Genomic DNA, 25,379 nt, shown 5'->3' with positions numbered 1-25,379 from the left:
ACTTTTGTCACCAATAATCGAATTTTATTCTTGAGATGCTAAGGCATTAGGATGAGATGTTTATGCAACGGATAGAAGAGCCCGTTTGGGCCAATCAATCATTTACTGTGCGCAGAGACTTGCAAAAATTTAATAGAAAAAAAAAAAGTGCCTTACAATTTTTACTCGGCCTGCCACAACGCATTACACCGTTCCTGTACTGTCGAAAGCGGTCTTATATGCAGCTTGTCCAGCATGTTCAGTCCGGCACGCCAGCCTTCATCGTCTGTGTAACGTACAAAGTTCTCTTACATAAGCGATGGCTATATAACCAGAGGCACCGCCCATTATTTCTGAGGGTCAGTAGACTTCATCAACAAGTCTTGTTGCTCCCTTATCCCTGTTTTTTCTGAGAGTTTTAATTTGGAGTAGCTCATTTCAGTGAATTTGGTTAAAACAAGATATATCATATTTCTGTTCCGCGTCTCCTGGCAGTACCAATTCTGTTAAGCTCACGCGAGGAATGGTTGTTTTCGAGCATCATTCTGGAATAGAACTAACTCCTGGTGTCTTCCTTGGGTCTTATACATCCTTGCTCAACGGCGAGTTCATAGATGGCGCAAACATTAAGGTAGTCGTCAACTGCGGATGTTCATCTGGCTTTCTCGAATTCCTTGACGTACAGATCCCTGTTATATCCTCAGACGTCATTATCCTCAATCTCGATCCTAGTATTTCGAACGGCCTGGCAATTTTTAACGCTTTCCACAAACGCTTTAATAAAGTTTTGCAGCACTATTTGGCTTTTTTTTACCAGTATAATCAGAATATCCACTACTACATCCATTCCAACCTACATAATGCAGAGTTGGCCTTTGATTCTCCAACTATTAATGGAAACCCTTTGAAGCTGCTTTTCAACATCAACCGCCTTTTGAAACTCATAACTACTGTGAACGAGTCAGCAGGCATCCTATTCGTGTCGTCCAAGTTCAACCAACAACACGCTTCCAACTCACTCATTTACGCTTTAGCCTTACTGTTTCTAATGGACAGATATGGCTATAATTTGGACGCTAGCTCTCGGTATCTACAATCTTTACTACAGCGTTCATCATTGGGAAAGAACGGAGCTGTCCCTCTTTTCAATCGGCAACATTATGATGACGTGTTGATGGTTGACAGTCTCAAGAAATTCTTCCAAGAAAATAGGGTAATCAAAGAAAGGGAAGGCAGTATATTGACGGAAAACTTGAGGCTCAAGCGTTCGAATGATTGTATTGAGGCGCTATCATCACCGAAAGGTTTCAAAAGATTAGCATAATCTGGAGCAAAATTGCAACGATAAAAAAAATATTAAAAATGGAGAAAAAAAGGATTAATTTTATTTATTCTCAGGTACTTGTAGTCCAACCATATTAGCTGTCTTCTGCACATTTTCGCCTTGGCTCATGGAGAGCCCAGGGTTATATCTTCCCAACAATTCATCATAAATCCTCTGAGAGCGGAGATATCTAACAACATTGCCGAGGTTGTTGATATCCTTCGAGTTCCGAATTAATTCCTTCGCTCTGCTAGCATCTAGAGGGTCGGCAAAACACCCATTTTTCTCGAGTGTGGCAAGCTTACGGTTCACTTCCTCGTATGGCTTCCGCTTGGTGATAAGCTGAAATTTCTCGTAAGTTAAGCGAGCCTTTTGTCTCTCATAGTCCAACATTTGTCGACAAGAAAGGACTCTTTGATGAGCCCGTAAAAGCTCACGATGCAAATCCTTCGCAAGTATCCTCCAATTACTCATCGTCATCTAGAAAATGCACGTAAAAGACGACAATTTTTTTTTTAAAATGAGGTTGTTAAGGAGAGAGACCTCTGGGGGTGTAACAGTTTAGCAAATGAAATCTGGATGCGATAGGTTCTTGCGACCACTTACAGGAGAAGTACGCATTAATCTTCGCGCCAACTCCATAGTGTGGATACGACAATGAAAATGTCAAAACACAACTGAAGTAAAGATCGAAGGATGAAAGGCAGGAAAGAAGAAGCGAAGGTCAAGAGGGAGAAAGAAAAAGTATGTGAGCATTGAGAGAACAATCCTTGAATTAGAATAGAGAATAGAGAATCGAGACTTTGCGACTGTTGTCTCCAAAATAATAGGCCGTCGAATATCATCGGCACCTAGGAGACGATTTGATGACCCCAACTGAAATAGCAAGGACTTTGGGACATTCTGGTACGAGCATAATCCACGGCGTAAATCTATACTATTTATGCTTGTCAGTACCTGTAGTATTCTCTTGAAAATATTAACCATATTTCCTTGCATGTACCACACTCCGAAAGTTATTGGAAATTTTCTATCCAATTAAATCGCGTTTCGGGTCCGAAGCATGTTCGTGCGAATTTTTCCATGGTGATTCCAAGGTACCAAACGGAAAAACTGCGTTCCCTACGTATCGTTTTCTTAACTCATCTTTTCTTTAGTTTTCTTGAACATGTTCAGACCAGTTGCTAGAAATGTATGTTACTTTTGATAAGATGAATTGAATTATGAGGGCAGGAGTTTCACCTCGGTACAGTCTAGCCCATAGTCTACTTAACCCCTTCCCATTTTTCACAAAAGCAGCTACGTGCTAAGCTCTACGAATTACTTTTTACTAACCAATAGATTCGTACCCTTGCGACATTTGCTTCTCCCGAATCAGTCTTGCCAAAAAAATACGGAGGCACTTACACTGTGACATTGGTTCCCGGAGATGGTATCGGTAAGGAGATCACAGATTCTGTCCAAACCATTTTCAAGGATCAGCGCGTTCCTATTAACTGGGAAGTGATCGATGTATCTGGTTTGAGTGAAGACAACCAGGGTGTGACTGAAGCAGTTAACTCCTTGAAGAGAAACAAGGTGGGTTTGAAAGGTATTTTGTATACTCCCACAAACAAGACCAACAAGTCCTTGAACGTTGCTTTAAGAAAGGAATTGGATATCTATGCATCTTTGGTCTTGATCAAGAATATTCCTGGTGTGAAGTCAAGATTGGATGGAATTGATTTTGCCTTGGTCAGAGAGAATACTGAAGGTGAGTACTCAGGCTTAGAGCATCAATCAGTTCCAGGTGTCGTCGAGTCTTTGAAGATCATGACGAGATTCAAATCTGAAAGAATCGCCAAGTTTGCTTTTGATTTCGCTAAGAAGAACAACAGGCAATTGGTGACCGCGATCCACAAGGCCAACATCATGAAGTTAGGTGACGGTTTGTTTAGGACAACTGTTAAGGATGTCGGCCAAGACTACCCTGGCATCGAGGTCAATGACTTGATTGTTGATAATGCATCCATGCAAGCAGTTGCTAAACCCCAACAGTTCGATGTTTTGGTGACTCCAAACTTGTATGGCTCGATCCTCTCCAACATCGGAGCAGCCTTGATTGGTGGTCCCGGTTTGGTTCCTGGTGCAAACTTTGGCCGCGAGTATGCTGTCTTCGAACCTGGTTGTAGACATGTTGGCTTGGATATTAAGGGCCAGAACACTGCTAACCCAACCGCTATGATTTTGTCCGCGACTATGTTGTTGAGACACTTGGGCTTGAACAGCCATGCCGACAAGATTTCTCAAGCAACTTATGACGTTATTTCTGAGGGTAAGGTAAGAACTAGAGACATTGGAGGTAACTCCACTACAACTGAATTCACCGATGCGATCTTGGCAAAGTTGAACGCCTGATGTCCATGGTTTATAGAGATAGCCGTGTGTATATCGATTTTCAAATCGTACAAGGAAGAGAAGAATAGTAGAGTTTGTTATATCGTTGTTTCCCCCCATTCACTTTAAACTAACGTTTTTGTTGAAGTCTGGGTCTTCATCTCGTATCCATCTGAAACCTGCATTTTAGAAATCGTTGTCAAGCTGTCCCTTGATTGGTCGTGGAATTGTTCAATTCATGCAGGCAGGCTCTTCATTTAAATACGTCCCAAAAATTCGAACTTTTCTTTGGCTTAACGTTCAGTCGTTCATTCCTTAGCTTGCAACTAAGGTCTCTATACAAGTGCCACGTTTATAACTCAAGATGTGTGACGTTGTTCTAGGCGCTCAGTGGGGTGACGAAGGAAAAGGAAAGTTAGTGGATATATTATGTGATGAAATTGATGTATGCGCTCGATGCCAAGGTGGTAACAACGCCGGCCATACTATCGTCGTCAATGGGGTCAAGTATGATTTCCATATGCTTCCCTCTGGTTTAGTTAATCCTAAATGTCAGAATTTGTTGGGTTCCGGTGTTGTCATTCACGTTCCCTCCTTCTTTGAAGAGCTAACCAACTTAGAAAATAAGGGTCTTGAGGGAAGAGACAGACTTTTCATCTCATCTAGAGCTCACCTCGTTTTTGATTTTCATCAAAGAACTGACAAGTTGAAGGAGGCAGAGCTTTCCGAAACTAAGAAGTCCATTGGCACGACTGGAAAGGGTATTGGGCCCACATATTCCACGAAATCTTCCCGCTCTGGTATTAGAGTACATCATCTAGTCTCTGAAGAACCCGGTGCTTGGGAAGAATTTAAGGTCAGATATCAGAGGCTAGTCGATTCGAGGTACAAGCGCTACGGCGAATTCGACTACAACACTGAGGAAGAACTTAGTAGGTATGAGAAGTACAGGGAGCAGTTAAGGCCATTTGTCGTTGACTCTGTTGAGTTTATGCATCTGGCAATCTCTTCGAAGAAAAAGATTCTTGTGGAAGGTGCAAATGCCTTGATGCTCGATTTGGACTTCGGAACCTACCCCTATGTGACATCGTCGTCTACAGGAATTGGTGGTGTTTTGACGGGCTTAGGTATCCCGCCTAGAAGCATCAGAAATGTGTACGGTGTCGTCAAGGCGTACACGACTAGAGTTGGAGAAGGCCCCTTCCCCACCGAGCAACTTAATCAAGACGGTGAGACGTTGCAAAATGTTGGTGCCGAGTATGGTGTAACCACAGGAAGGAAGAGAAGATGTGGTTGGTTGGATTTAGTGGTATTGAAGTATTCTACTGCTATAAACGGATACACGGATCTCAACATTACCAAGTTAGATGTCCTCGATTCTTTCAAGAGCATCAAAGTTGGTGTTGCCTATTGGTACAAGGGTACAAAGTTGAAGTCTTTTCCTGAAGACTTGCTGAAACTCGCTAACGTCGAAGTCGAGTATGTCGAATTACCCGGTTGGGAGACAGACATCAGCAAGATCACGAACTATGCTGACCTTCCTGAGAATGCTAAAAAGTATTTGGGATACATCGAAGAATATTTGAATGTACCTGTCAAGTGGGTTGGTGTGGGTCCTTCTCGTGATTCTATGTTGCTTAAGAACTAATCGTTATATAGTGAATTTCGACAATTTATACCAGCGCGCGTTCCTACTTCAGAGCCAACGAAATCAAATACCTGAGAGATAGATTCCCTAATGCCGTCCAGGAGCCATGAAAGAGAGAGATCTATCAGTGTTCATTTATCCAAATTCCTTTCAGTCGATGTTCTAATCATACTTTTGAATGTCGCAGTAAGGATTTACTGTGGTCTATTCATGATAATTGCAGACTGTGATGAAACTTTCAACTACTGGGAGCCCCTAAACCTTCTTTTTCGAGGGTTTGGTAAACAAACATGGGAATACTCTCCCGAACATGCTATTCGTTCATACTTCTATCTCATTCCATATTACATAGGAACTTTCCCATTAAGAGACTATGTGAAGCTTACCGGACAGACCGTTCCCCCTTCTATTTCTTTTATTTTATAAGGGTCGTCTGTTTGTCTGGATTCACCTCATTCACCGAGCTTGTTCTATTTCGAAGTGTCAAGAGAAACATTTCAGTGGTAACGGCCAGATGGTTCCTTCTAGTCTCAACCGTATCAGCTGGTATGGGTCATGCGTCCAGTGCTTTATTACCGTCCTCTTTGGCTATGAATTGGGCAACGCTAAGTACTGCTTTTGCTCTTTCATCATTCAATAGCTCGCAGGATACGTTATACACCTCCAACGATTCAATTATTGCCATAAGCTGTTTGCTTGTTGGTGGGTTAGTTGGTTGGCCATTTACTTTGGCTCTCGGTTTACCTTTTGGATTGTACACATTATGGAATAAGCGTCAAAACCTTGGCTATATTTTATTCTGCTGCTCATTGATAATGTGCCTTCTTCTGGCAGCGATAATTATCGTTGATTCCTTTTACTACGACAGAAAGCTTGTATTCGTTCCTTCCAATATCGTACTTTATAATGTCTTTGCTGCAGAGGGTGAGGGTCCTGAGATATTTGGAATTGAACCATTTAGCTACTATGTGAAAAACCTACTTCTAAATTTTAATGTCCTGTTCTTTGCGGCTTATGGTGCTACAATTTCAACATTATTCGCCAAGCATTCCAAAACGAGGAAGCTTATTTGCGTACTCTGCCCCTTGTGGGTATGGAGCTTGGTCTTTGCAACACAACCTCATAAAGAGGAAAGGTTCCTTTATCCAATCTACCCCATGATATGTTTAGCCGCGGCAATGATATACACTGATGTATTCAACTATTTGGCACGCTCGACACTGTTTAGCCGTTTTTTAAGGTGTGCAAAATATCTATTCGGCTGCTTCGTTATAGCCATCCTGTTTTTCAGGTTGTTGAATTTGGTGGAAAATTATTCAGCTCCTCTATCTGTGGCAAGAAGTCTATCAGATATATCCGAGCAGTATGACGCCCACAAAACTGTCAACGTATGCGTTGGACGGGAATGGTACCATTTTCCTACATCAATGTTTCTCCCCGACAATTTTCGCTTGAGGTTTGTCAAGAGCAGTTTCGACGGTCTTTTGCCTGGCGATTTTGTCGAAGGTATCCCAATCCGTGAGGTCACCTCTAGTATTCCTCGCAACATGAATTCAAAAAACAAGTTTGCAGTTGACAAGATCGTTGACTTGAAGAGTTGTGATGTATTTATTGACAATTCTTCGAAATCAGATATCCTGGTTGGCGATCCTCCCATATGGATTGAAGATGATGTGTTGGACCCACAGTTTGAACGTGTTCATTGCACCAAGATGATTAATGGTGCCGGTCAGCACAGAGGGGTCGGTCGTCTCCTCTACATTCCCAAATCCTTGCGTCGTTTCGTTGATTACGAGATCGATTATATGGATTTCTGTCTTTTACGAATTACAAGTTAGGATTCATACTAGCCAGAAATGCGTTTCGTTGACTACATAATCTAAAGATTGCGTCATAATTCCGGCCTCATCTTGTAGTTTCCTTCACCGCATGTTACTGCTCGACATCCTGATGGCTTTATGAAAAGAGGCTTTCAGTTGCCGCTGCGATGGCCCGTCCAGACAAATATATCCACCAGTTATCACCTGTATATTCATGTCATGAATTATAATTCGTCCTCGAAGTATTCATCTAGGGCTGCCTTAGACTCTTCAAAGCCACTCTTTGCTTTATTAACGGCATCTTGGATCAAAGTTATCCAAAACTCATCCGTTTCTTCGTCAACATCCTTTTCGGGTTTGAAATTGTCAAAGTTCACGCGATGACCATAGTTTTGAATGCGTTCACACTGGGTAGAGATTGACTTCAAGCCTAATGCAGCAGCTGATCCTTTTAGGTAGTGTCCCAAGGATGACAACTTTTCTAAGTTCTTCGATTTCAAGTTATCGTCAATTTCTTGTGCGGTTTCCTTGAATTGGTTTACGAATGTTTGACATAATCCTTTTGAGAATTCTTCCTCATCTTCATCCATGGCCACCAATTCAGAGAAGACCGACCATTCGACGAGTCCACTTTTCTCCAACTTTTCTTTTTGCTCTTGGCTCATTCTGTCAGATGTGATGAAATGAGAATTAATTGATGGAGGTTGATAAGGATATGTTGAAGGTAGTGTTTGTTGTACCGCACTTTATTCTTGCGTTGTAACTGGCGTTGTGACGTTTTTAACTTGTGTTGGTCGTAAGCTCAACCAAAATTCTAGTCCCCTTTCAATAGAGTGATCACGTGCTCTATGTACAGTCCAGTGACATCATTGCGAAACGAATCCTATAAAATCTAAAGCGAAGCAGCTACTGCTCGGAGGTTTGAAGGAGCTCGAAGAGATCACCTAATTTATCAGCGTAATATGTGGGACTTTCGCCCTCTCTAAGATTCTTAACATTTTCTTCTGTTTCAATACCAGTGAGGACTAGTAGAGTATCTAAGCCGTTGCTCTTTCCAAACTTCATATCCGTGTTCAATCGATCGCCAATCATTATTCCAGTCCGAGGATTTGCTTTCAACCCAGGATTTCTCGCCATGATAGACGCCATCATTGAAGGGTTAGGTTTGCCGCAAACTGCATCGGGTTCACGTCCACTTGCATAAGCCACAGTATTTATGATTGACCCAGCTCCAACCAAAAGCTTCCCTTGCATAGGAAACGTCGAGTCAATGTTAGTTGCAATGAAAGGTATTGACTTATTGTCTTTGAGGAGATACTGCGTCGTAATTGAAAGCTTCAAGTAGTTCAAGTTAAATGTGAGTCCGGCAACAACTGCGCCCACTTCGTCATCTAGGTGGGCGAGACTCTCATCATTGGGATCAAAGTTCACGCCATCCTTCGTGTAAAATGTATCTGAACCTCCAAGCGTTTCATATCCAAGCTCTTGAAGTTCTTTTTCGATTCCTTCTTCACCGAGAACCCAGATCTTCTTACTCTGTGGAAGCTTCAATATTTGCTGGATATAAACTGCTGTCGCAAAGGAGGAGCCGAATATTTCATCCTTTCTTACATCTTCGATCCCCATATCTTGGAATTTTTTCACGTAGTCAGACCTTGATTTCGTTGAATTGTTAGTCACGAATATGATCTTCTTGTTTGCATTTCTTAAAAGCGATAAAGTCTCCCTTACGAATGGCAAGACGTGAGCCCCAAGCCATATCACTCCATCACAGTCAAACAAGAAATACTCGTAGTCTTGAAGCACTGCTTGCGCTTGTTTGGATGTGTCGACCTTAGACATTCGTACCTCGTTACCCTTCGTTGTTGTTTTTTTTTTTTTTTTTTTGCTTTTTTGCCCTTCTCTACCGCGCTGCAACAGCTTGTAAGCATGTAAATTGAGTGGGCTGTTGTTACCTTTGCAGAGAGATTGGATGTAGCCCTGTAAATGTGTCACAAGTTTATGGCAAAGGAAAGTTTTCTTCGCTAAATTCATAGGAAGGCTGGATAGAGAATGAGACTAGTTAGGTTAAACATAAGGTACCTACTCTGGAAGCTGGAAGTTATAGTCCTCAGTTCATGTTATGGCTATAAACTATTGCTGTGATGGATCAACTCCTGCGGAAAACCTTGGAAGTCTGAGTTTGGAGTCATCATTGTAAAGTTTCTCCTCGAACTTGGCTTTGTCAGCCGATGACATAGTTGACGCAATTTCTTCACGCCTTTGAAGTTCCGCAAAGTACCTTCTCGCAAGATGTCTATCTTCCTCAGCTCGCAATAAAGGCTCAAGTGAAAACCTTGCCCATTGCTTCTCTCTTGCAAGTTCTCGTTGTTCATCCACTCCTTTGTAGAATCTATAGAATCCGAAAGCAATCAAGCCTGTGATACTCCAAAAGTATACACTGGGCTTGAAACCTCTTGATGGAATGTTTCTTTTCCATTGGACGGGCTCGTACCCGCCTATGGGTGGAAGATCTTGCATGGTGAAAGGAGTTTCGAGTACAAGTTACACATCGATTTGGTCAGTGCGGATTGTATGAAATTTTATTGGTTCGCGCAGTACATCTCAAAAGTAGAATCTATTTACTTGATATCAAAAACAGGCTTCAATTTCTTGATTAGGAGCCAATCATCTCTCAGAACGGTGTCACGGAATGCAGGGTCTTTCAATGTGTCAATAGAGCGTCTGGAAATCAAGGAGTATAGATTGTCAGATTCATCCACATGTCTGCCCCACGTAGGTTGGGCACTGGATGGGTTCTCCAACCTCATAGCGACACCAGCTGCTGTCTGACCCTTCTTGACCAGATCAGCGGACTTATGGTTGACCTCTAAAGAGACAACCTTACCAAGGACCAACACATTTGATGAGCCCGTGGTAGGGTCTTTTTTCACAGCGCAAATAGGCGTGCCTATTTTGACTGTTCCTTCCATCACATCGACACCAATAATCATTGGATTCCTTTTGTTAATGATTTGAATCGTCTTTAAAACGCATGGAATAACGGCATACTCCATGAATTCTTTCCGCCTTGCCTCAAGCAATTTAGCTTGATAAGCTGAGAAAGCGTCAAACAAATGATAAATAATATCGGCGTTAAAAATCTTAACATTCTGCTCCTCTGCGTATTGCTCAGCTTCCTTATCAATTTTAACATCGAAGCACAACATGACGGCAAATTCAGGCGCTTTTTCAAGCATTGCAGTCGCCTTCATTACATCTCTCTTGTAAACCGGGCCAAGTCCAATAGACATGACTGGAATCTTCATGTCCTTCAAAAAGTCAAGCAAAGCTTCAAGAGATCCCAAGGTGGAAGCTTGAACAACGACTCCTCTGCCTGATGTATCAACAGAATCTAATAAGCCCGTTAAGTCGTCCATTACTTCCTCCATAAGCTCATCCTCGTCATCGTCTGGTCCTACAACAAGTAAACGCGAGCCGGCAACGGCTTTCTCGAGATCATTTGCAGCAATTTTCACACCCAACGCAGCTTTGACCTCCTTGTGGTGAACATACTCTGACTTTATACGCAATTCCCTCGAAGGTGGGGGCGTGAGTAATGCCCTAATGTTTGTGGCAATGGGTCCATTGAGGCCACAAAGGACTACTCGATCACCTTCTTTCAAAACACCATTAGAAAGGACAACGTCGATAGTGTAACCGAAACCTTCGACAACCTTAACTTCTAGAATCGTAGCAGCAACCTTAGACAAATACATCAACTGCTTTGACATTCTTTTCTGGGTCAATTCGAGCAATAACCATAAAAGATCCGGTACACCCTCTCCTGTGACTGCTGAAGTAGGCACGATTGAGACGTACTTTGACATGTTCTTATTCTGGAAGTAAAGTTCCGAGTTCAAACCTTGTTCGGCGAGCGCAAGCTTAATTTGCTCAAACCTGTTGGAGAACTCGCTTTGAACGGACTTATTCTGTTTAGTAAACGAGTCACGGAATGAGTTATTGGGGGTCGCTTCCCAGTCATAAAGACGATCAATCTTGTTAAGAGCGACAACAAAAGGGGCTTTCCTATCCCTCAAAAGTCTGATCGATTCTAGGGTTTGCTGCTCCAACCCATGCATGATATCAATGACAAGGATTGCAATGTTGCAAAGAGATGAACCACGAGATCTCAAATTAGTGAAAGACTCGTGGCCTGGCGTATCGATGATCAAAAGACCCGGAACATCAAAGAATTGCTTCTCGTATTGGGCCATCACTGCAGTCTTCTGCTTTATAGCATCAACTGGAAAGTATGTAGCACCGATTTGTTGCGTGATACCACCGGCTTCGCCACCTTGAACATTGGTCTGGCGGATTTTGTCCAACAATTTGGTTTTGCCTGTATCGACATGACCAAGGATGCAACAAATAGGAGAACGCATCTCCTTCCCAATAGAGGCAGTATCTCTTTCAACCACTGGCTGCGACGAGGATATTTCCTGGACCGCTTGTACATTTCCGTGGCTCAGATTATCCAGTGTCTTAGAATCTTCATCGAGTGTCTGCTCTGTAGCGCTCTTTGATGTGACATCAGCTTCTCCAGAGAGTTCTGAAGTCTCATTACTCTCCTCGACTTCCTGTTTGTGACCGGAATCTCCATGATCATCATTGTCTTCGTCGAGCATCTGTTCCCAATCATCCAAAACCTCTTCATCGGCCTTAGCTTCTTGATCCATCTTGGACTGTGACTCTTCTTTCTTTGACTTTGTTGGCTTCTTTTTGGAGTATACCACGCGTTTCCCTTTCTCAGTCCTTTCAGTACCATCTTTCTTCTCCAATCCAGCAACGCTAATACCACTCCCTTGCAAAAGTAGCTCACGACGGCGCTCCTGCAACTTCTTCTCCTCTCGCTGTTTCTTCGATAACAACTTGCCTTCTGCCTTCAATTTCTCTTTCTTGAGACGGTCCCTTTCTTTCTTTGCCTCGCGGGCTGCTTCAGCTTCCGCTTCTTTCTGAGCAGCAGATCTTTCTGCCTCTAAACGGCGCTCTTCTTCTTCTTCCTCGATACGGCGCTGCTCTTCCTCCATTTGCTTCTTGAGTTCGAGCTGCTTCCTCAAAGCAGCGATACCAGCAGGTGCTTTCTTGCCTTTCTTTGGTTGTGATTTACTCTCTGGTGAATCTTCCGAGGGACTTGGAGATTTGTGAGACTCTGCTTTCTTCTCAGCATTTGCTGCAGCGTTTTGCTTGTTGGCTTCTTTGATCTGCTCCTTCTTCGCTGCTTGGTCCGCCTTCTTTTTAGCGGCCGCTTCCTTCTTCGCCTGCTTCTCTGCCTCCTTCTTCAACTTTTCTTTCTCTTTCTTACTCAAAAGCTTAGGTCCATCTTTTTTTTCCTTCTCTTCTTTCTCTTTAGCTTCTTTCTTTTTCTTGGAGCTTCGAATAGAACTGAGGAAGTCATCGCTCGCAGGTGTTTCCTCCTGGTCTAGAGCCTCAGAATCTTCTCCTTCAGGGGAAGCTTCAATGCTTTGCTCTACATCTGGCTCTTCGTCCCAGAAGTCGCCGCCAGACTTGCCGCCTTTCTTTGACTTTTTCGCCATTTCGCTGTTTGTCTGTTCACCGTTTTTTTTTTTTTTTTTTTTTTTTTTTTGCTCTCTTCTGAGTTCAGTATTTGATGGTTAGCACACTACTGCGCACCTCTAACTGAACGGTATGAGATGCTCGTAACTCAGGTGTGTACTGCAAATTTTTAAAGATTACCAAGCAAAGCCATTTATAATTTACTTTACCTTTCCATACAATGACTACTGTTGAAAAGATTAAGGCTATTGAAGATGAGATGGCCAAAACCCAGAAAAACAAAGCTACGTCATTTCATCTCGGACAGCTCAAAGCAAAATTAGCCAAGCTAAGAAGGGAGTTACTATCTGATAGTACTTCTGGTGGTGGCGGTGGTGGCCAGGGTTTCGATGTTGCACGTACGGGTGTGGCAACAGTGGGGTTTGTTGGCTTTCCCTCAGTAGGAAAATCGACACTTTTGTCGAAACTCACAGGGACACACTCAGAAGCAGCTGCCTATGAGTTTACCACACTTACAACGGTTCCTGGTGTTATTAAGTATAAAGGAGCAAAAATTCAGATGCTTGATTTGCCTGGAATCATTGAGGGAGCCAAAGATGGTAAAGGGCGAGGCAAACAGGTCATCGCAGTGGCTCGGTCTGTCAATCTACTCTTTCTTGTTCTTGATGTAAACAAGCCTTTACATCACAAGCAAATCATCGAAAAAGAATTGGAGGGCGTTGGTATTAGAATCAACAAAGAACCTCCCAATATCGTCATCAACAAAAAAGAAAAAGGCGGTATCAACATCACCACAACCGCTCCTTTGACTCATCTCGACAATGATGAAATCAAAGCTGTTATGGCTGAATATAAGATTAATTCAGCCAACATCGCTTTTAGATGTGATGCAACGGTGGATGACCTCATTGATGCTATTGAGTCAAAGTCCCGCCGGTATATCCCTGCGATCTACGTCTTAAACAAGATAGACTCATTTTCGATCGAAGAGCTTGATTTGCTATACAAAATTCCAAACGCCGTCCCCATATCATCAGGAAGTGGATGGAATTTGGACGACCTTCTTGAGATGATGTGGGATCGCTTAAGGCTTGTGCGTGTTTATACCAAGCCCAAGGGCAAATTGCCTGATTTCAACGAGCCGGTAGTGCTAAGAAGTGAACGCTGTTCTGTCGAAGATTTCTGTAATTCAATCCATAAATCTTTGGTGGAAGACTTCAAGAACGCTGTTGTCTATGGTACATCTGTCAAACACCAGCCCCAAATTGTCGGATTAACGCATACTTTGCAAGATGAAGATGTTATTACGATTCTCAAGAGGTAAACTTCATGACTAATCTGTGGTATGTGCGTCAATAGGTATTGTCTTGATAAATTTTAATCATGCGTAAGAAGAAATAAAATTGCCTGTATATCGCGCTCAATGTTGAAGAAAATCTTCAGGTAGAATTCTGTCTGTTCTCAATCAGACTATCACACCAACAAAACATTAAGGCCGCTATGTCCTTGTCATCAGATGAAGTGAATAATTTAAATCGGCTCCTTGAGGGTTTAATGTCGACTGATAACGAACCTCGAAGGGCTGCTGAAACTGCGCTCGAAACTAATTGGAGGAACCCGGACAATGTGGGCCTTCTACTTCTCTACTTGGCCACGAATGCCGTCAACGGTACGAGTCAAACTATTAGAACATTTTGTGCTATTCTTTTTCGAAGGATGTCTATTAGATCGCCTAAGAATCTCGGCAGTGTCACTGATAGGACAATTGGGGAGGTTGACGAATCTGTAAGGATTCAGATCCGGAACATTTTACTCACTGGCTTTGTCTCTGAGCAAACCTCCGCAGTCAGAAGAAAAATAGCTGATGCAGTGGCTGAAGTTGCCAGAGAAGATTCTTCGCCAAGTGGTACATGGCCTGATCTCCTCCAGACTTTGTTCGAATCTGCGAGCAGCCAACTGAACAGCCTTCGAGAATGTGCTTTTCGTATATTTTCTAGCTGTCCAGAAGTTATATCAGAAAACTTTATTGAAAAAGTTTTGCTACTTTTCGAAGCTGGATTTGAAGACGATGATGACGAAGTGAGAATATCAGCTTGCACGGCATTTGTCTCTTTTTTTAGAGAGTCTCCCAGAAATGTTTGGCTGGTAATGAATCCTTTATTGCCAAATCTTTTGAATTCTTTACCTCGATTTTTGGAGAATGGTCATGACGAAGCTCTCGCAAATGTGCTAGAGAGCCTCGTAGAGCTTGCTGAAATGGCGCCCAAAATGTTCAAAGATATGTTTCCCACCATCATTGAGTTTTGCTCTACAGTCTGCAAGAATAGTGAGCTAGAAGTGAACTCTAGGTTGGCTGCCTTGGAACTCTTGACAACTTTCGCTGAAGTCTCTCCAGCGATGTGTAAGCTGACCACGACTTATTCCTCCACGATGGTGATGATAAATTTATCACTCCTAACAGAAATTAGTATTGATGACGATGATGCAGCTGAGTGGAACAATAACGACAATTTAGAAGATGAAGAAGATGAGCCTGAGTATGAGGCAGCACGACAGTCTCTTGATAGAATATCGTTGAAGTTGGGGGGACAAGCTATTGCAAGCCCTCTTTTCCATTTTCTACCTACTATGTGCCATTCATCGAACTGGCGGGAATGCTTTGCCGCACTCATGGCCTTGTCAGCAGCAGCCGAAGGCTGCGCCGAAATATTGATTACGGAAATTCCCAAGCTTCTTGACCTTGTTTTGCCCTGCATCAATCATCCACATCCGAGAGTTCAATTCGCCTGTTGTAATGCTTTGGGTCAGGTATCTACTGATTTTGCGGGTGTCATACAGAGGACTTCGGGCGACAGAATACTTCCTGCTTTGATATCTAAATTAACCACGAGATCTGTTTTCAAGGTACAGAAGCATGCCGCTGCTGCATTAGTGAACTTTTGTGAAGCAGCTTCTAACGATGTTCTCGAACCTTACTTGGATGATCTATTAAACAACTTATTGGCGCTTTTGCAATCGCCTAAGAGATATGTGCAAGAGCAGGTGTTGACAACAATTGCAATTATTGCAGACGCCGCGCAAGCCAAATTCGTCAAATACCACGATACTTTACTTCCTTTATTGATAGATTTTCTCAAGAGCGACATGGGTGTTGAAAACCGCTTGTTAAAGGCTAAGTGTGTCGAATGTGCGACTTTAATTGGCACAGCTGTGGGAAACGAAATTTTTGGTCAATACAGCCGAAGCTTGATCGAAATACTCATCGAGCTTCAAGAAGGCTGTACGGAAGTGGACGATCCGTTGAAATCGTACCTAGAACAGGGCTGGGGTAGAATATGTAAACTTATTGGGAAAGACTTTTTGCAGTATCTTCCCATAGTGCTACCACCATTGCTTCAAACTGCTAAAGCGGCACAAGATGTATCACTCTTAGAGGAAGACGAAGCTGAAGAGTTCAATAACAGCGAAGAATGGGATGTCATTAACCTTTCTGGGAAATTAATTGCTGTTCATACAGCTGCTCTCGATGACAAAGTGACTGCTATGGATTTGCTTCGTGTATACTCGGCTCAATTGAAAGGTGAGTTCTTCTCATGGGTGGGAGAGATCGCTCAAGAAATCGCCATTCCTGCCTTGGACTTCTATTTACATGACGGTGTCCGCGCTTCGGCTTCACTTACCTTAGCATCGTTATTCAAATGCACTGTTTATGCCACTGGTGCTCACTCTCAGGAAACTTGTCAGATGTGGGTCCAGATTTGTGCCAAGCTAAGTGAAGCGCTTACGAGTGAGCCAGTACCAGAGCTTCTTATGGCTTACTACACGGCATTTATTGAGTGCATTGACCTATTAGATCCCAGATTATTGTCGAGTGAGCATTTGAATGCGTTAACATCTGCCTTGCAATGTAATCTATCGGAAATCTACGATAGACTCAAGAATAGGGATACTGAAGATGATCAATATACGGAGGATGTGGATGATGCTGATGAGGAGATAACAGATGAGGAATTACTTGATGAGTTAAATCGTGTTATCACTTGTCTTTTCAAAAAGTGCCGCGATTCGTTCGCTCCGCATTATGAGAAGCTGTTATCATCCCTCGTTTCTGCATTTATTGTTGATGAAAATCCTAGCATTAGGCTTTGTGGTTTGAGTATAGTTTGCGACTTGTTTCACTACGTTGCGGATTCATCTGAACAACTCAATTATCTTAGCTACATCATTTCCGACTGTTTGACAGCGCCTCAAGCGGAAATAAGACAGGGAGCAGCACACGCCATTGGACTCGCTGCAGAACATAAGGGACCGCAGTATGTGCCGCTATGCGTTGAAAGTCTCCCGGTACTTTTCCAGGTGGCCACCTTTCCAGATGCAAAGGCAGACGAGAATATCCATGCCACTGACAACTGTGTGTCTGCAATTGCAAAAATATGCGAGAATCACGGTGGGTCAGTTCTGGAATCTAATAAGGTAGTGTCACAATGGCTCAATCTTTTACCAGTTCTTCATGATCTGGAAGCTGCGACATCTTGTTACAAGTTCCTCACCATTCTTATTCAAAGTGACCATCCCGCAGTCATCGCGCAGCCTCACAGAATAGTTGATTGTATACTTCTCGCCCTTTCGCACAAGTCAATCCGCGGCAACATCGCCGATAAATCTGTCGAAGCCACCAAGTCATTACTTAGCGGGATCTCTCATGATGACGCCATCAAGATCCTTGCAAACTTCAGCGACCAAGCTGTAATCGAGGCATATTTCAGTCCATCAAATCACAATGGCTGATTTTTGCACGTGATCTTCGATCAACACAATAATCTTTATAGAATTGGTTATAACACCCACGGATTCTCTCAATATGAACGAGTCAAACTCTGGGCGATCGTCCTCGCTAACATCGTCACAATCAAAAAGAAACAGTTCCAGTACAATTGAAAGTAGTGTCACGCGATTGTTAGTGTCCACGAAGCACTTGCTTGAAAGCTTGACGCAATGGACGAGGCAGGAGGTAGACGACAAGTTTGTTTCGGATGCTTATGTCAAGTTGGGAAACGACTTCAGAGCTGCCGTTAGGGCATTTTCGAACGCAAAAGTCGACGTGTCCGACATTGGCGATGTTCCCAAGGCCCTTAGGATAGTCTTGGAGTCTGCTTTAAGCGAACCACCTACTCAGGAGAGTTTGGATCGGTTCCTTCCAAACATCAGAAGTATTATTGTGAATCTTCTTCAAAATTTGAAACAAAAACAGCTTAAAATTAAAGGGTTAGACGAGGATCTTTCCGCCCGTGTGGGTACGAAAGACATTGGGCAAGGGCCACTTGATACGCCAATGAAGCCTTCGCTGCTGATGGATTCCCTGTGTCAAATGGAAGCCGATTCGAATGCAGATATTGACCCAGGCAACTCTATAACGAAATCGAACCTTCGTGATGGGAAGCATGAATCAAGTCTGGTGGATGGCGTCAAAAAGGATGCCCTCAGACAATTGCAAGAAAGCAGAGCCATTCTGCGTCGGGCATCTAAGAGATTTAGTGCCTACCAGTTCGCAAAATTAGCTAATGCTAATAAGCCAGGTCTTCTTCCCTTGACTGATGACCAAACCACCAAGATCGCTGATAAATCTTATAATGTCGTTGAAAAGCACAACTCGGAAAAACAAATGTCTGGAAGGATTACGGTGTTTCTTCTGGTTGGAGAGAAGACAAAAAAAGTTTTACTAGAGAAGCCGATCACCATGGCTTCTCTTCGTTTATGCTTCGTTGAAAAGTTTGCTTACTCCCCGGGAAGTACTATCTTCCCTGATATTTATATTGAGGATAAAAGGCATCTAACATCATACGAACTTGAGGAGCATTTACTCGAATCTGATGTCACTGAAGGTGTATCGTTGTCTTTGCGCGAGAGCAAAGTCGCTCCACCCGCTATCTCGGAAAGCAAATTAGATCGAATCAGCGAAGATATCGCAGTATTTTTCACATCAATGAAAGATGATCTCAGCAGTATGAGCTCTGAAATTAAAAATTTATTACCTATAGCTAAGCCTATGTCAAATCAGACTTATTCGAAGAATAATCCGACAGTCACCAAGGACTTGGATTTGATTTGTCGTGATATCAAGGCTGTCAAGCAGGTTCAGAATGTGGGTCGTGAGGAGATCATAAGGTTGGTCGAATCATCAAGGCTGTTGACAGCGAAGCTTAAAGAGTCGTCTTTGACGCAGCCGCTTTCATCTAACCGGCATTATATGGAGAATTCCTATGCCAAGTTATCAGGTGATTCTGATTTCTTATTGACCAAGGTTGACGATTTGCTGGATATGATGGAAGCGCTTAGAAAAGATGTTGCTCAAAGAGGCGTACGTATAGGGGAGAAACAGCTTAAGAACGCCTCAAACGAAATTGAGTATGCGAAAGGCGCATTGAGCTGCCTCAGAACTTATATTGGATCTGAGAAGCCTATGTGGAAGAGGATATGGGAAAAGGAGTTGGACAAAGTCTGCGAAGAGCAACAGTTTCTTACGTTGCAAGATGATCTTACGCTGGATTTGGTTGAAGATATAAAAAAGATAGAGGAAACGTTTGATTTGATTAAGCGCTGTTCCTCCCAACAAAGCCGGATGATGCTGAGTAAGCGCACAGACATAGTAACTCGGATGAATCTCCTCGACACTGGAGAAAGCTTACACGGTCTTAAGGATGCAATGCTATCCGAGGTGGCCTCGTTGATTCCCAATCATTCAACTCGGCTCGAAGCAATAGCAAGAGCTGAGAGGATCCGAAACAAGGAGCGCGAGTTGATGGGGGGTGACCAGTTCCAGGAAGAATTAGGCTCCTTTGTATCGGAGAGTCGGTTGAGGAAGTCTGGCGGTATTGATGAGTTGGAAAAAAGCCGAAGAGAAAAGGATAGCGAAAACCTTAGGCTGTTTTTTGGTGTCATTTGATCTGGGGGCGCTGGTCTTATCATATTTTTTTCATGGCTTTGTAAATACGTCTCGAAAGAGAATTGCATAAATGTAAAAGGAACTGTTGATCGACTTGAATTCCTTTAAACTTTGCCCAAATTGTGTAAATCAATTTTTTGCAGAATAGGTCTATGTCCTGAGCAAATGAAGTGCTGTCGTTTTTGCTCCTTGAAACAATTGGCCCCACGACCTTCAAAATGCGATTCAAGACATGCATGACGTTAATCTTCACAGCTTCCCCCGATATTGCCGCAGATTTGAAAAATTCCTTTGGTAATCTATACTCGAACACCCTAACCATGTAGTCAAGCAAGGTTCTAAAGGAACCAACAACCTTTCTCGGTATATTCAAAGAAAAGGATGATCTGCGTAGAATATCAAGTGTTGGAAGAGTTATTTCTAGTCCAACAAAATCTATAGAGGTTCGCTCGGTCGTAGTGTGAAACTGGCTCTTCTCTTCATTAATGTAGGCACCAAAATCTTTAAACTTCTGCGAGCAAGCGACTTGAAACACCCTTTGACAGGTATTGGGGTTAAGCAGCAAGACAAGAAAGTCATCTGCTAGTCTAATCAAAATCGTATCTTTTGTTTCGTTTAAAAATTTGAAGGACTCCGAAATTAGCTGGTCATAGAGGAGATCACAAAACGTTGCCAGCAAAGCAGTTCCCTGAAATACACCTCTCTTTCTAGAGTAGACGTCCTTGGAGCTTTGCAACCGTATTGTTCCATTGAGAATTTGATCTAGGACGACATCTAGTACATCAAAGACCCTCAAGTGTGTTATTTGAGTTATTGACTTCTGGCAACCCTTGACGACAGATTCCTTCCCTCTCAATCCCATCTGATATGATCTTTCAAGGTTATTTCGATCTGTGATGGAGCTCAGAAGCTTAGGAAAAGTCAAATTTGTACTCTTATATTTGAGAGCTTTTCTCAAAAAGATAAGGTCATGTTTATCCCCCCTAAATAGCTCTTTGACAGTCTGTATAATTTTCGCTTGATTGAGATTGTCATAACAGTGTTTCATATCAAACTTGATGACTGAAAGCTTAGCTTTACTCAAGCAGAGTTGGGAGGAAAGATTTTCCTTATACCTGTTAATAGATCTCACAACTTCGTCAACTGAAAAACACTTTGCGTGGCCCTCGAAGTCGTAAACTGATCTCTTCGTTTGTTGATGCCTTATTATATCTCTGACAGGAGCTAAAACATTCTTCTCAAAAATATATGAGTCCCGTACTTCCTCAACCAGGAGTCTTTCGGCTTTTGGTAGACGCTGATACCTAAGAGGGACACATAAGGGCCGAAAATCATGCTTTTTTGGCACAAGTCTCAAAGCGCCCTCCTTGTAGCGCGGCCGTTCTATCGCATTTGGATTATTCTGAGTAAGATACTCATGCGCATATCCTTCAAGCCACAGATCAGACATGCTAGACCAGTCTCTGTGAGGTATGTACACCAAATGAGATCCATCACTTGATATGTATCCTGAAGTTTCACTCACATACCAAAATGCTTTGATTAACCGGACAAGAAATGTCCTGAACATCCAAGTCATAAAACGAAAGAAGAGCTGTTCTGAATGTTCCTTCTCCCGTAGCGATAATCTTTCGTCGGTTTTATACAACCACCGAATATGACGTATTTTCAACGCATTTACTAGGTCCCCAATTGAAGTGCTCGTCTTCTTTGGGCTCTTTAAGTAATCAATCAAGAATTCACGGAAGCAATTTCTATTCCACGCATTACCCCAGAACGATGATGTGAAAAGCTTCTCGATAACTACCAAAATGAATCTCGCAACATCGTGCAGAGAAGTATAGGGCTGATAAGAAAGCTTTGTAATTTGATCCTCGAAGAGATACGCATAATTCATTTTGGAATCAGCGACTTTAGCTCGTCGCAATAAACCAGTGAGTTTCCTCAAACGCTTTGGTACATTTTTCGTGTTAACAAATTTTGGAAACTCAATGCATCGCACCATCTCTTCAATGCTTTCCAGCATCAAAGTTAAGTTGCGCCTTTTGAAACCAGTGGAATACATCATCGCGGATTTGGAGAGAAAAGCGTTCGATAGACTCCTTTGTATTGACTCGCATCTTATAAAAATCCAATAAACGTGGTTGGATTTGGACATGAAAGATTCAGCATTATTCAAGATGTTGACAAATTCCTTTCGTCCTATGATGGTGCAGAATCGCAGCCAGTAGCCAGACCTAATACAATCCAACAGAAAATCAATTGTAGGTTGGGAGCTATCATAAGCTGTAACACTATAAAATGGCTGACCACTCGACTTGTCCAGTGCAAATTCTTCCACTAAACTTAAAAGAAAAGTTGCGATGTCAGCAGTTTCCAAGTACTTCACGTTCTGCAACGGTTTATGATCACGTCCACGCAAGCGTTTTACGTAAGTTGTGTCCAAAAACTCATTAAAAAGTCTAGAATGATTATCTAATTCCTCGTGGCTGTTCACAAGTAGATTTTTGGTGCATAGAATGGATCGGAGACTTACCCCATCCTTTAATGACATCCGTGATTTTTTTATCGTAAATCATTTTCTGCGCGAAAGTTGTGGAACATCACGAGAGAAGCAAAATCCCATGACAGGCAATGTTGATTTACAGACTTCGACTATAAATGGTCTCATTAAACAAATAAGGAAATCGAATGAGTATCCCACTCTACCTGAATTAACTGATGTCTGGATTTGTGATATCTCTCCGCAGGATATTAAAGCAATGCTACGATTCATATCTGAGTACATAAAGGATGTTGATGAATATGATTTTACGAACTTGAAGAGGATGAAACTGACAAAAACGGATAAAGGTGTTTCTATTCTGTTGTTAATCTGTTCGTGCTATTGCTATAATTCAAGGGATCGCTTGATGGAGCTACTTAAGGAAGGCTGGATAGGTGACCTCGACACCGAGATGCTAAACATTCGCAAAGCTCAAGTTCCGACAACAATACCGAAAACCAAAGATGAGTCAATTCAGTGGAGTGAAAGGTATTGGCCCATATCTTGGAAGGGAAACCCGAATCACCGTGATCTAATGAATGCGAGGTTCGACTTCTTTCAAGAGGCCGCATTGATTGATAAATTGGTAGAGTTAGCTAGCGCAAGCGAAAGCGTTAAGTCAGCGACCCTAATTGCTCGACAAGATGAAGAAGGAAAGCTTACCATTTTGACAACCGCTTCTGATTGTCGGCAGACTCATCCTTTGAAGCATAGTGTTATGATAGCCATCGACATGATTGCTCAAATCGAAAAAGAAAATCGACTCAAAGGGTCTTTGATATCTTCTACTAGCTACTTATGCCAGGATTTATTGGTCTATACGACCCACGAGCCATGCATAATGTGTAGCATGGCACTTGTACATTCACGGATAAGCCGCTTAACTTATATATGGCCACATGCCTTAGGGGGAATCGAATCATCTCATTTCATTGGAGACAGAAAAGACCTCAATTGGAAATTCCAGATATGGAGATGGGTTGGACCAACAGAACTGGAGATTGGACTTTCCAGCAGTATACATCCTTAGAAGATGCATATCAGGTCTCTTTGATATGTGATTGAACCCTGGTGAGGACGTCGTGTACCTTCATTTCGGAAATAGATAGATCTTTCTTCGAGTTTTCAACAATCAATTGTAGGACGTTACATAAAGAACGCAAGGAGGGAGCGCCTTCCCCCGTATGAATGATTTCTGGTTCCACAGGTCCTAATGAGTGATTCTCATCGTATTTCTGTAGGGTGGATGCTAGGTGGTCACGTTGGTTTACTAACGAACTGTACAAATCTGCGGCCACGTCTGCACCAAAACTGTTCCCAATGAATGTTTTAAACTCTTGTAATGAACAAATAGACTGCAAATCCGATGAACTTAATGTATTTGCCAAAATAAAGCTGCTTTTCATGTTTACTTAAGAAAGTAGTGCACATAACCCGATAATATCGTCGACATCAACGAGCTGTACAGACTACGACTCACTCTCTAATGTCGTTGACATATCAAGGGAATCCGTTTGACCCCCAGGCACTAAGCTCTGGAATATCATCGAGAGTGGCGAAAGATCCCGATAGTTCCATTCTTGTCACGAGTATTCCTCAAGAGCGGTCAGCAAAAAGAAATGCGCAACAGATTAACTACGCGGAGTTTGACAATATTAATGATGATTTTGAATATGATGAAGAGAAGAACGGTGTCAATAACTCCATTCCAATTGCAAGTACTCACGTCATAACTTCCGTACCTAAACATTTATTGAAGCCTGCGAAATTAACGAGACCAGCCAGCTTCCAAGAGGATACAAAGCCTCAAGTGCCCAACCGCCAAAGTTCAGAGAGACTCATTCCAATAAAGCTTAACATCGAGTATAACTCAGGGACTTCCAAGCTAGTGGATTTTTTTATGTGGAATGTCGAAGAAAGTCTCATCTCGCCGGATCAGTTTGCCACGCTTCTTACGGCAGACCTAGACTTACCTAACCATGTTAACCAGGAGATTGTTGATTCCATCAATAAGCAAATCGAAGAATATCATACGATTTCACAAACACCGCTACCTATGGCGGCCGAGTACTTCGTTATAATTGAATTATCCGTGAATCTTGACAAAAAGCTATATGAAGATAAATTTGAATGGGACTTACAGCAAACCGATATAACACCAGAAGAGTTCGCTGAAACAGTGGTCGCTGATATTGGGCTCTCACTCGAGTTTAAGCCCGCCATTGCTCATGCTCTACATGATACGGTTTTAAGACTCAAACGCGAGATTCTCGAAGGTACGTATAACAATGAGTTGAATAAGTATCAGCAGCTTTCGGGTCTCATTTTTGAACGCAGTATCAGGATTCGAACTGATAGTAGTTTGCATAACGGAAACGCGGTATGGGAGCCGTTCATTGAAATCCTAAGTCCATGGGAAATTGAGAAACGTGAGATCGAAAGAGAGCGTAACACAAGGCGTCTTAAACGTGAGAACATGAGGAGGGAAGTTGATGACCTAAGCGGCAGCAAACGGCGGGCCACAGGGAGAAGAAGAGACGAAGCGGAGTGGAGATTTTAGTTTCTGTTACGATTCTCTTGTGTTGTTAATGTAGGTGATTCGTGTAAGACCAATACGATATTTCTTTCGGAGGAGTAAGACATTTTTTGTAAGGACTTATTATCAATATAGAACAAAACTAAGCTAATGGAAATCTTATGAGTAAGTTGAAATGAAAAAGACATGATAATCGGAATAACAAACATAAAAAACGAGGGAGAAGAATAAACACTTCTGAAGTTTACCCTCTGTAAAGTGGCGAGGGCAAGGAATAAAAAAACAAGAAAAAAAAAAAAAAGAAGGAAAACACATATATACTAAAGAATATTGCAGTACAGGTAAGGTGCACCAAGCCAAAATACAATTACCATGCTTTGGAAATGGGCATTACCAGTGATAAATTGAAAGTGTATTGTAATAAAGCAATTATTACTGTGCACCGAAGAAGGTTTAAAGATTGTTGTTGAGCAAAAGAGAATTTTTTTTGTTTTTGAACGCAACTGGGAGATTGCTTTAATAATCTCGGGACAGAATCAAGTTGCTTCGCACACGATACAGAAAGAGTCGTAACATATCGGTTAACGGTTTGGTACATTTAGGATTCCCGCTGATTGTTCTACACAATGAGACAGCGTAGGGGACGCAAAAA

The 25,379-nt window shown here is 42.4% G+C and overlaps 13 protein-coding genes across 13 annotated transcripts; 7 read left to right on the top strand and 6 right to left on the bottom strand. All coding sequences in view use genetic code 12, as the record gives it.

Annotated features, from left to right (window-relative positions):
- Positions 1-502: 502 nt before the first annotated feature.
- On the top strand, positions 503-1,303 carry CXQ85_004419 (uncharacterized protein; the record flags this gene model as incomplete). Its single annotated transcript, XM_025488039.1, has 1 exon — positions 503-1,303. The coding sequence occupies one exon, from the start codon at positions 503-505 to the stop codon at positions 1,301-1,303; it is 801 nt and encodes a 266-aa protein (XP_025341847.1).
- A 60-nt stretch (positions 1,304-1,363) lies between these two features.
- Positions 1,364-1,696, bottom strand: CXQ85_004418 (uncharacterized protein; the record flags this gene model as incomplete). The annotated part of the gene is made up of 1 exon (XM_025488038.1): positions 1,364-1,696. One exon carries the CDS (start codon positions 1,694-1,696, stop codon positions 1,364-1,366), a length of 333 nt encoding a protein of 110 aa, XP_025341846.1.
- Positions 1,697-2,471: 775 nt separating this feature from the next.
- Positions 2,472-3,700, top strand: IDH1 (isocitrate dehydrogenase (NAD(+)); the record flags this gene model as incomplete). The annotated part of the gene is made up of 2 exons (XM_025488037.1): positions 2,472-2,483; positions 2,645-3,700. 2 exons carry the CDS (start codon positions 2,472-2,474, stop codon positions 3,698-3,700), a joined length of 1,068 nt encoding a protein of 355 aa, XP_025341845.1.
- A 343-nt stretch (positions 3,701-4,043) lies between these two features.
- Positions 4,044-5,327, top strand: ADE12 (adenylosuccinate synthase; the record flags this gene model as incomplete). Its single annotated transcript, XM_025488036.1, has 1 exon — positions 4,044-5,327. The coding sequence occupies one exon, from the start codon at positions 4,044-4,046 to the stop codon at positions 5,325-5,327; it is 1,284 nt and encodes a 427-aa protein (XP_025341844.1).
- A 1,427-nt stretch (positions 5,328-6,754) lies between these two features.
- ALG9 (dolichyl-P-Man:Man(6)GlcNAc(2)-PP-dolichol alpha-1,2-mannosyltransferase) lies at positions 6,755-7,165 on the top strand (the record flags this gene model as incomplete). Its single annotated transcript, XM_025488035.1, has 1 exon — positions 6,755-7,165. The coding sequence occupies one exon, from the start codon at positions 6,755-6,757 to the stop codon at positions 7,163-7,165; it is 411 nt and encodes a 136-aa protein (XP_025341843.1).
- A 206-nt stretch (positions 7,166-7,371) lies between these two features.
- YPD1 (Ypd1p) lies at positions 7,372-7,812 on the bottom strand (the record flags this gene model as incomplete). The annotated part of the gene is made up of 1 exon (XM_025488034.1): positions 7,372-7,812. One exon carries the CDS (start codon positions 7,810-7,812, stop codon positions 7,372-7,374), a length of 441 nt encoding a protein of 146 aa, XP_025341842.1.
- A 241-nt stretch (positions 7,813-8,053) lies between these two features.
- PHO15 (4-nitrophenylphosphatase) lies at positions 8,054-8,989 on the bottom strand (the record flags this gene model as incomplete). The annotated part of the gene is made up of 1 exon (XM_025488033.1): positions 8,054-8,989. One exon carries the CDS (start codon positions 8,987-8,989, stop codon positions 8,054-8,056), a length of 936 nt encoding a protein of 311 aa, XP_025341841.1.
- A 291-nt stretch (positions 8,990-9,280) lies between these two features.
- CXQ85_004412 (uncharacterized protein) lies at positions 9,281-9,667 on the bottom strand (the record flags this gene model as incomplete). The annotated part of the gene is made up of 1 exon (XM_025488032.1): positions 9,281-9,667. One exon carries the CDS (start codon positions 9,665-9,667, stop codon positions 9,281-9,283), a length of 387 nt encoding a protein of 128 aa, XP_025341840.1.
- A 101-nt stretch (positions 9,668-9,768) lies between these two features.
- FUN12 (translation initiation factor eIF5B) lies at positions 9,769-12,723 on the bottom strand (the record flags this gene model as incomplete). The annotated part of the gene is made up of 1 exon (XM_025488031.1): positions 9,769-12,723. The coding sequence occupies one exon, from the start codon at positions 12,721-12,723 to the stop codon at positions 9,769-9,771; it is 2,955 nt and encodes a 984-aa protein (XP_025341839.1).
- Positions 12,724-12,923: 200 nt separating this feature from the next.
- Positions 12,924-14,027, top strand: DRG1 (GTP-binding protein; the record flags this gene model as incomplete). The annotated part of the gene is made up of 1 exon (XM_025488030.1): positions 12,924-14,027. One exon carries the CDS (start codon positions 12,924-12,926, stop codon positions 14,025-14,027), a length of 1,104 nt encoding a protein of 367 aa, XP_025341838.1.
- A 176-nt stretch (positions 14,028-14,203) lies between these two features.
- Positions 14,204-19,646, top strand: CXQ85_004409 (uncharacterized protein; the record flags this gene model as incomplete). The annotated part of the gene is made up of 3 exons (XM_025488029.1): positions 14,204-15,282; positions 15,478-17,468; positions 17,533-19,646. The coding sequence occupies 3 exons, from the start codon at positions 14,204-14,206 to the stop codon at positions 19,644-19,646; spliced, it is 5,184 nt and encodes a 1,727-aa protein (XP_025341837.1).
- Positions 19,647-19,750: 104 nt separating this feature from the next.
- TERT (Tertp) lies at positions 19,751-21,096 on the bottom strand (the record flags this gene model as incomplete). Its single annotated transcript, XM_025488028.1, has 2 exons — positions 19,751-19,819; positions 19,843-21,096. The coding sequence occupies 2 exons, from the start codon at positions 21,094-21,096 to the stop codon at positions 19,751-19,753; spliced, it is 1,323 nt and encodes a 440-aa protein (XP_025341836.1).
- A 2,581-nt stretch (positions 21,097-23,677) lies between these two features.
- On the top strand, positions 23,678-24,751 carry CXQ85_004407 (uncharacterized protein; the record flags this gene model as incomplete). The annotated part of the gene is made up of 1 exon (XM_025488027.1): positions 23,678-24,751. The coding sequence occupies one exon, from the start codon at positions 23,678-23,680 to the stop codon at positions 24,749-24,751; it is 1,074 nt and encodes a 357-aa protein (XP_025341835.1).
- Between the last annotated feature and the right edge of the window lie 628 nt (positions 24,752-25,379).

Source organism: Candidozyma haemuli, assembly GCF_002926055.2.
Source record: "Candidozyma haemuli strain B11899 chromosome Unknown G_2014730914, whole genome shotgun sequence".
Classification (NCBI taxonomy): domain Eukaryota; kingdom Fungi; phylum Ascomycota; class Pichiomycetes; order Serinales; family Metschnikowiaceae; genus Candidozyma; species Candidozyma haemuli.
The sequence above is the reverse complement of the archived record's forward strand: the minus strand, read 5'-3'. Positions and strand labels throughout refer to the sequence as shown.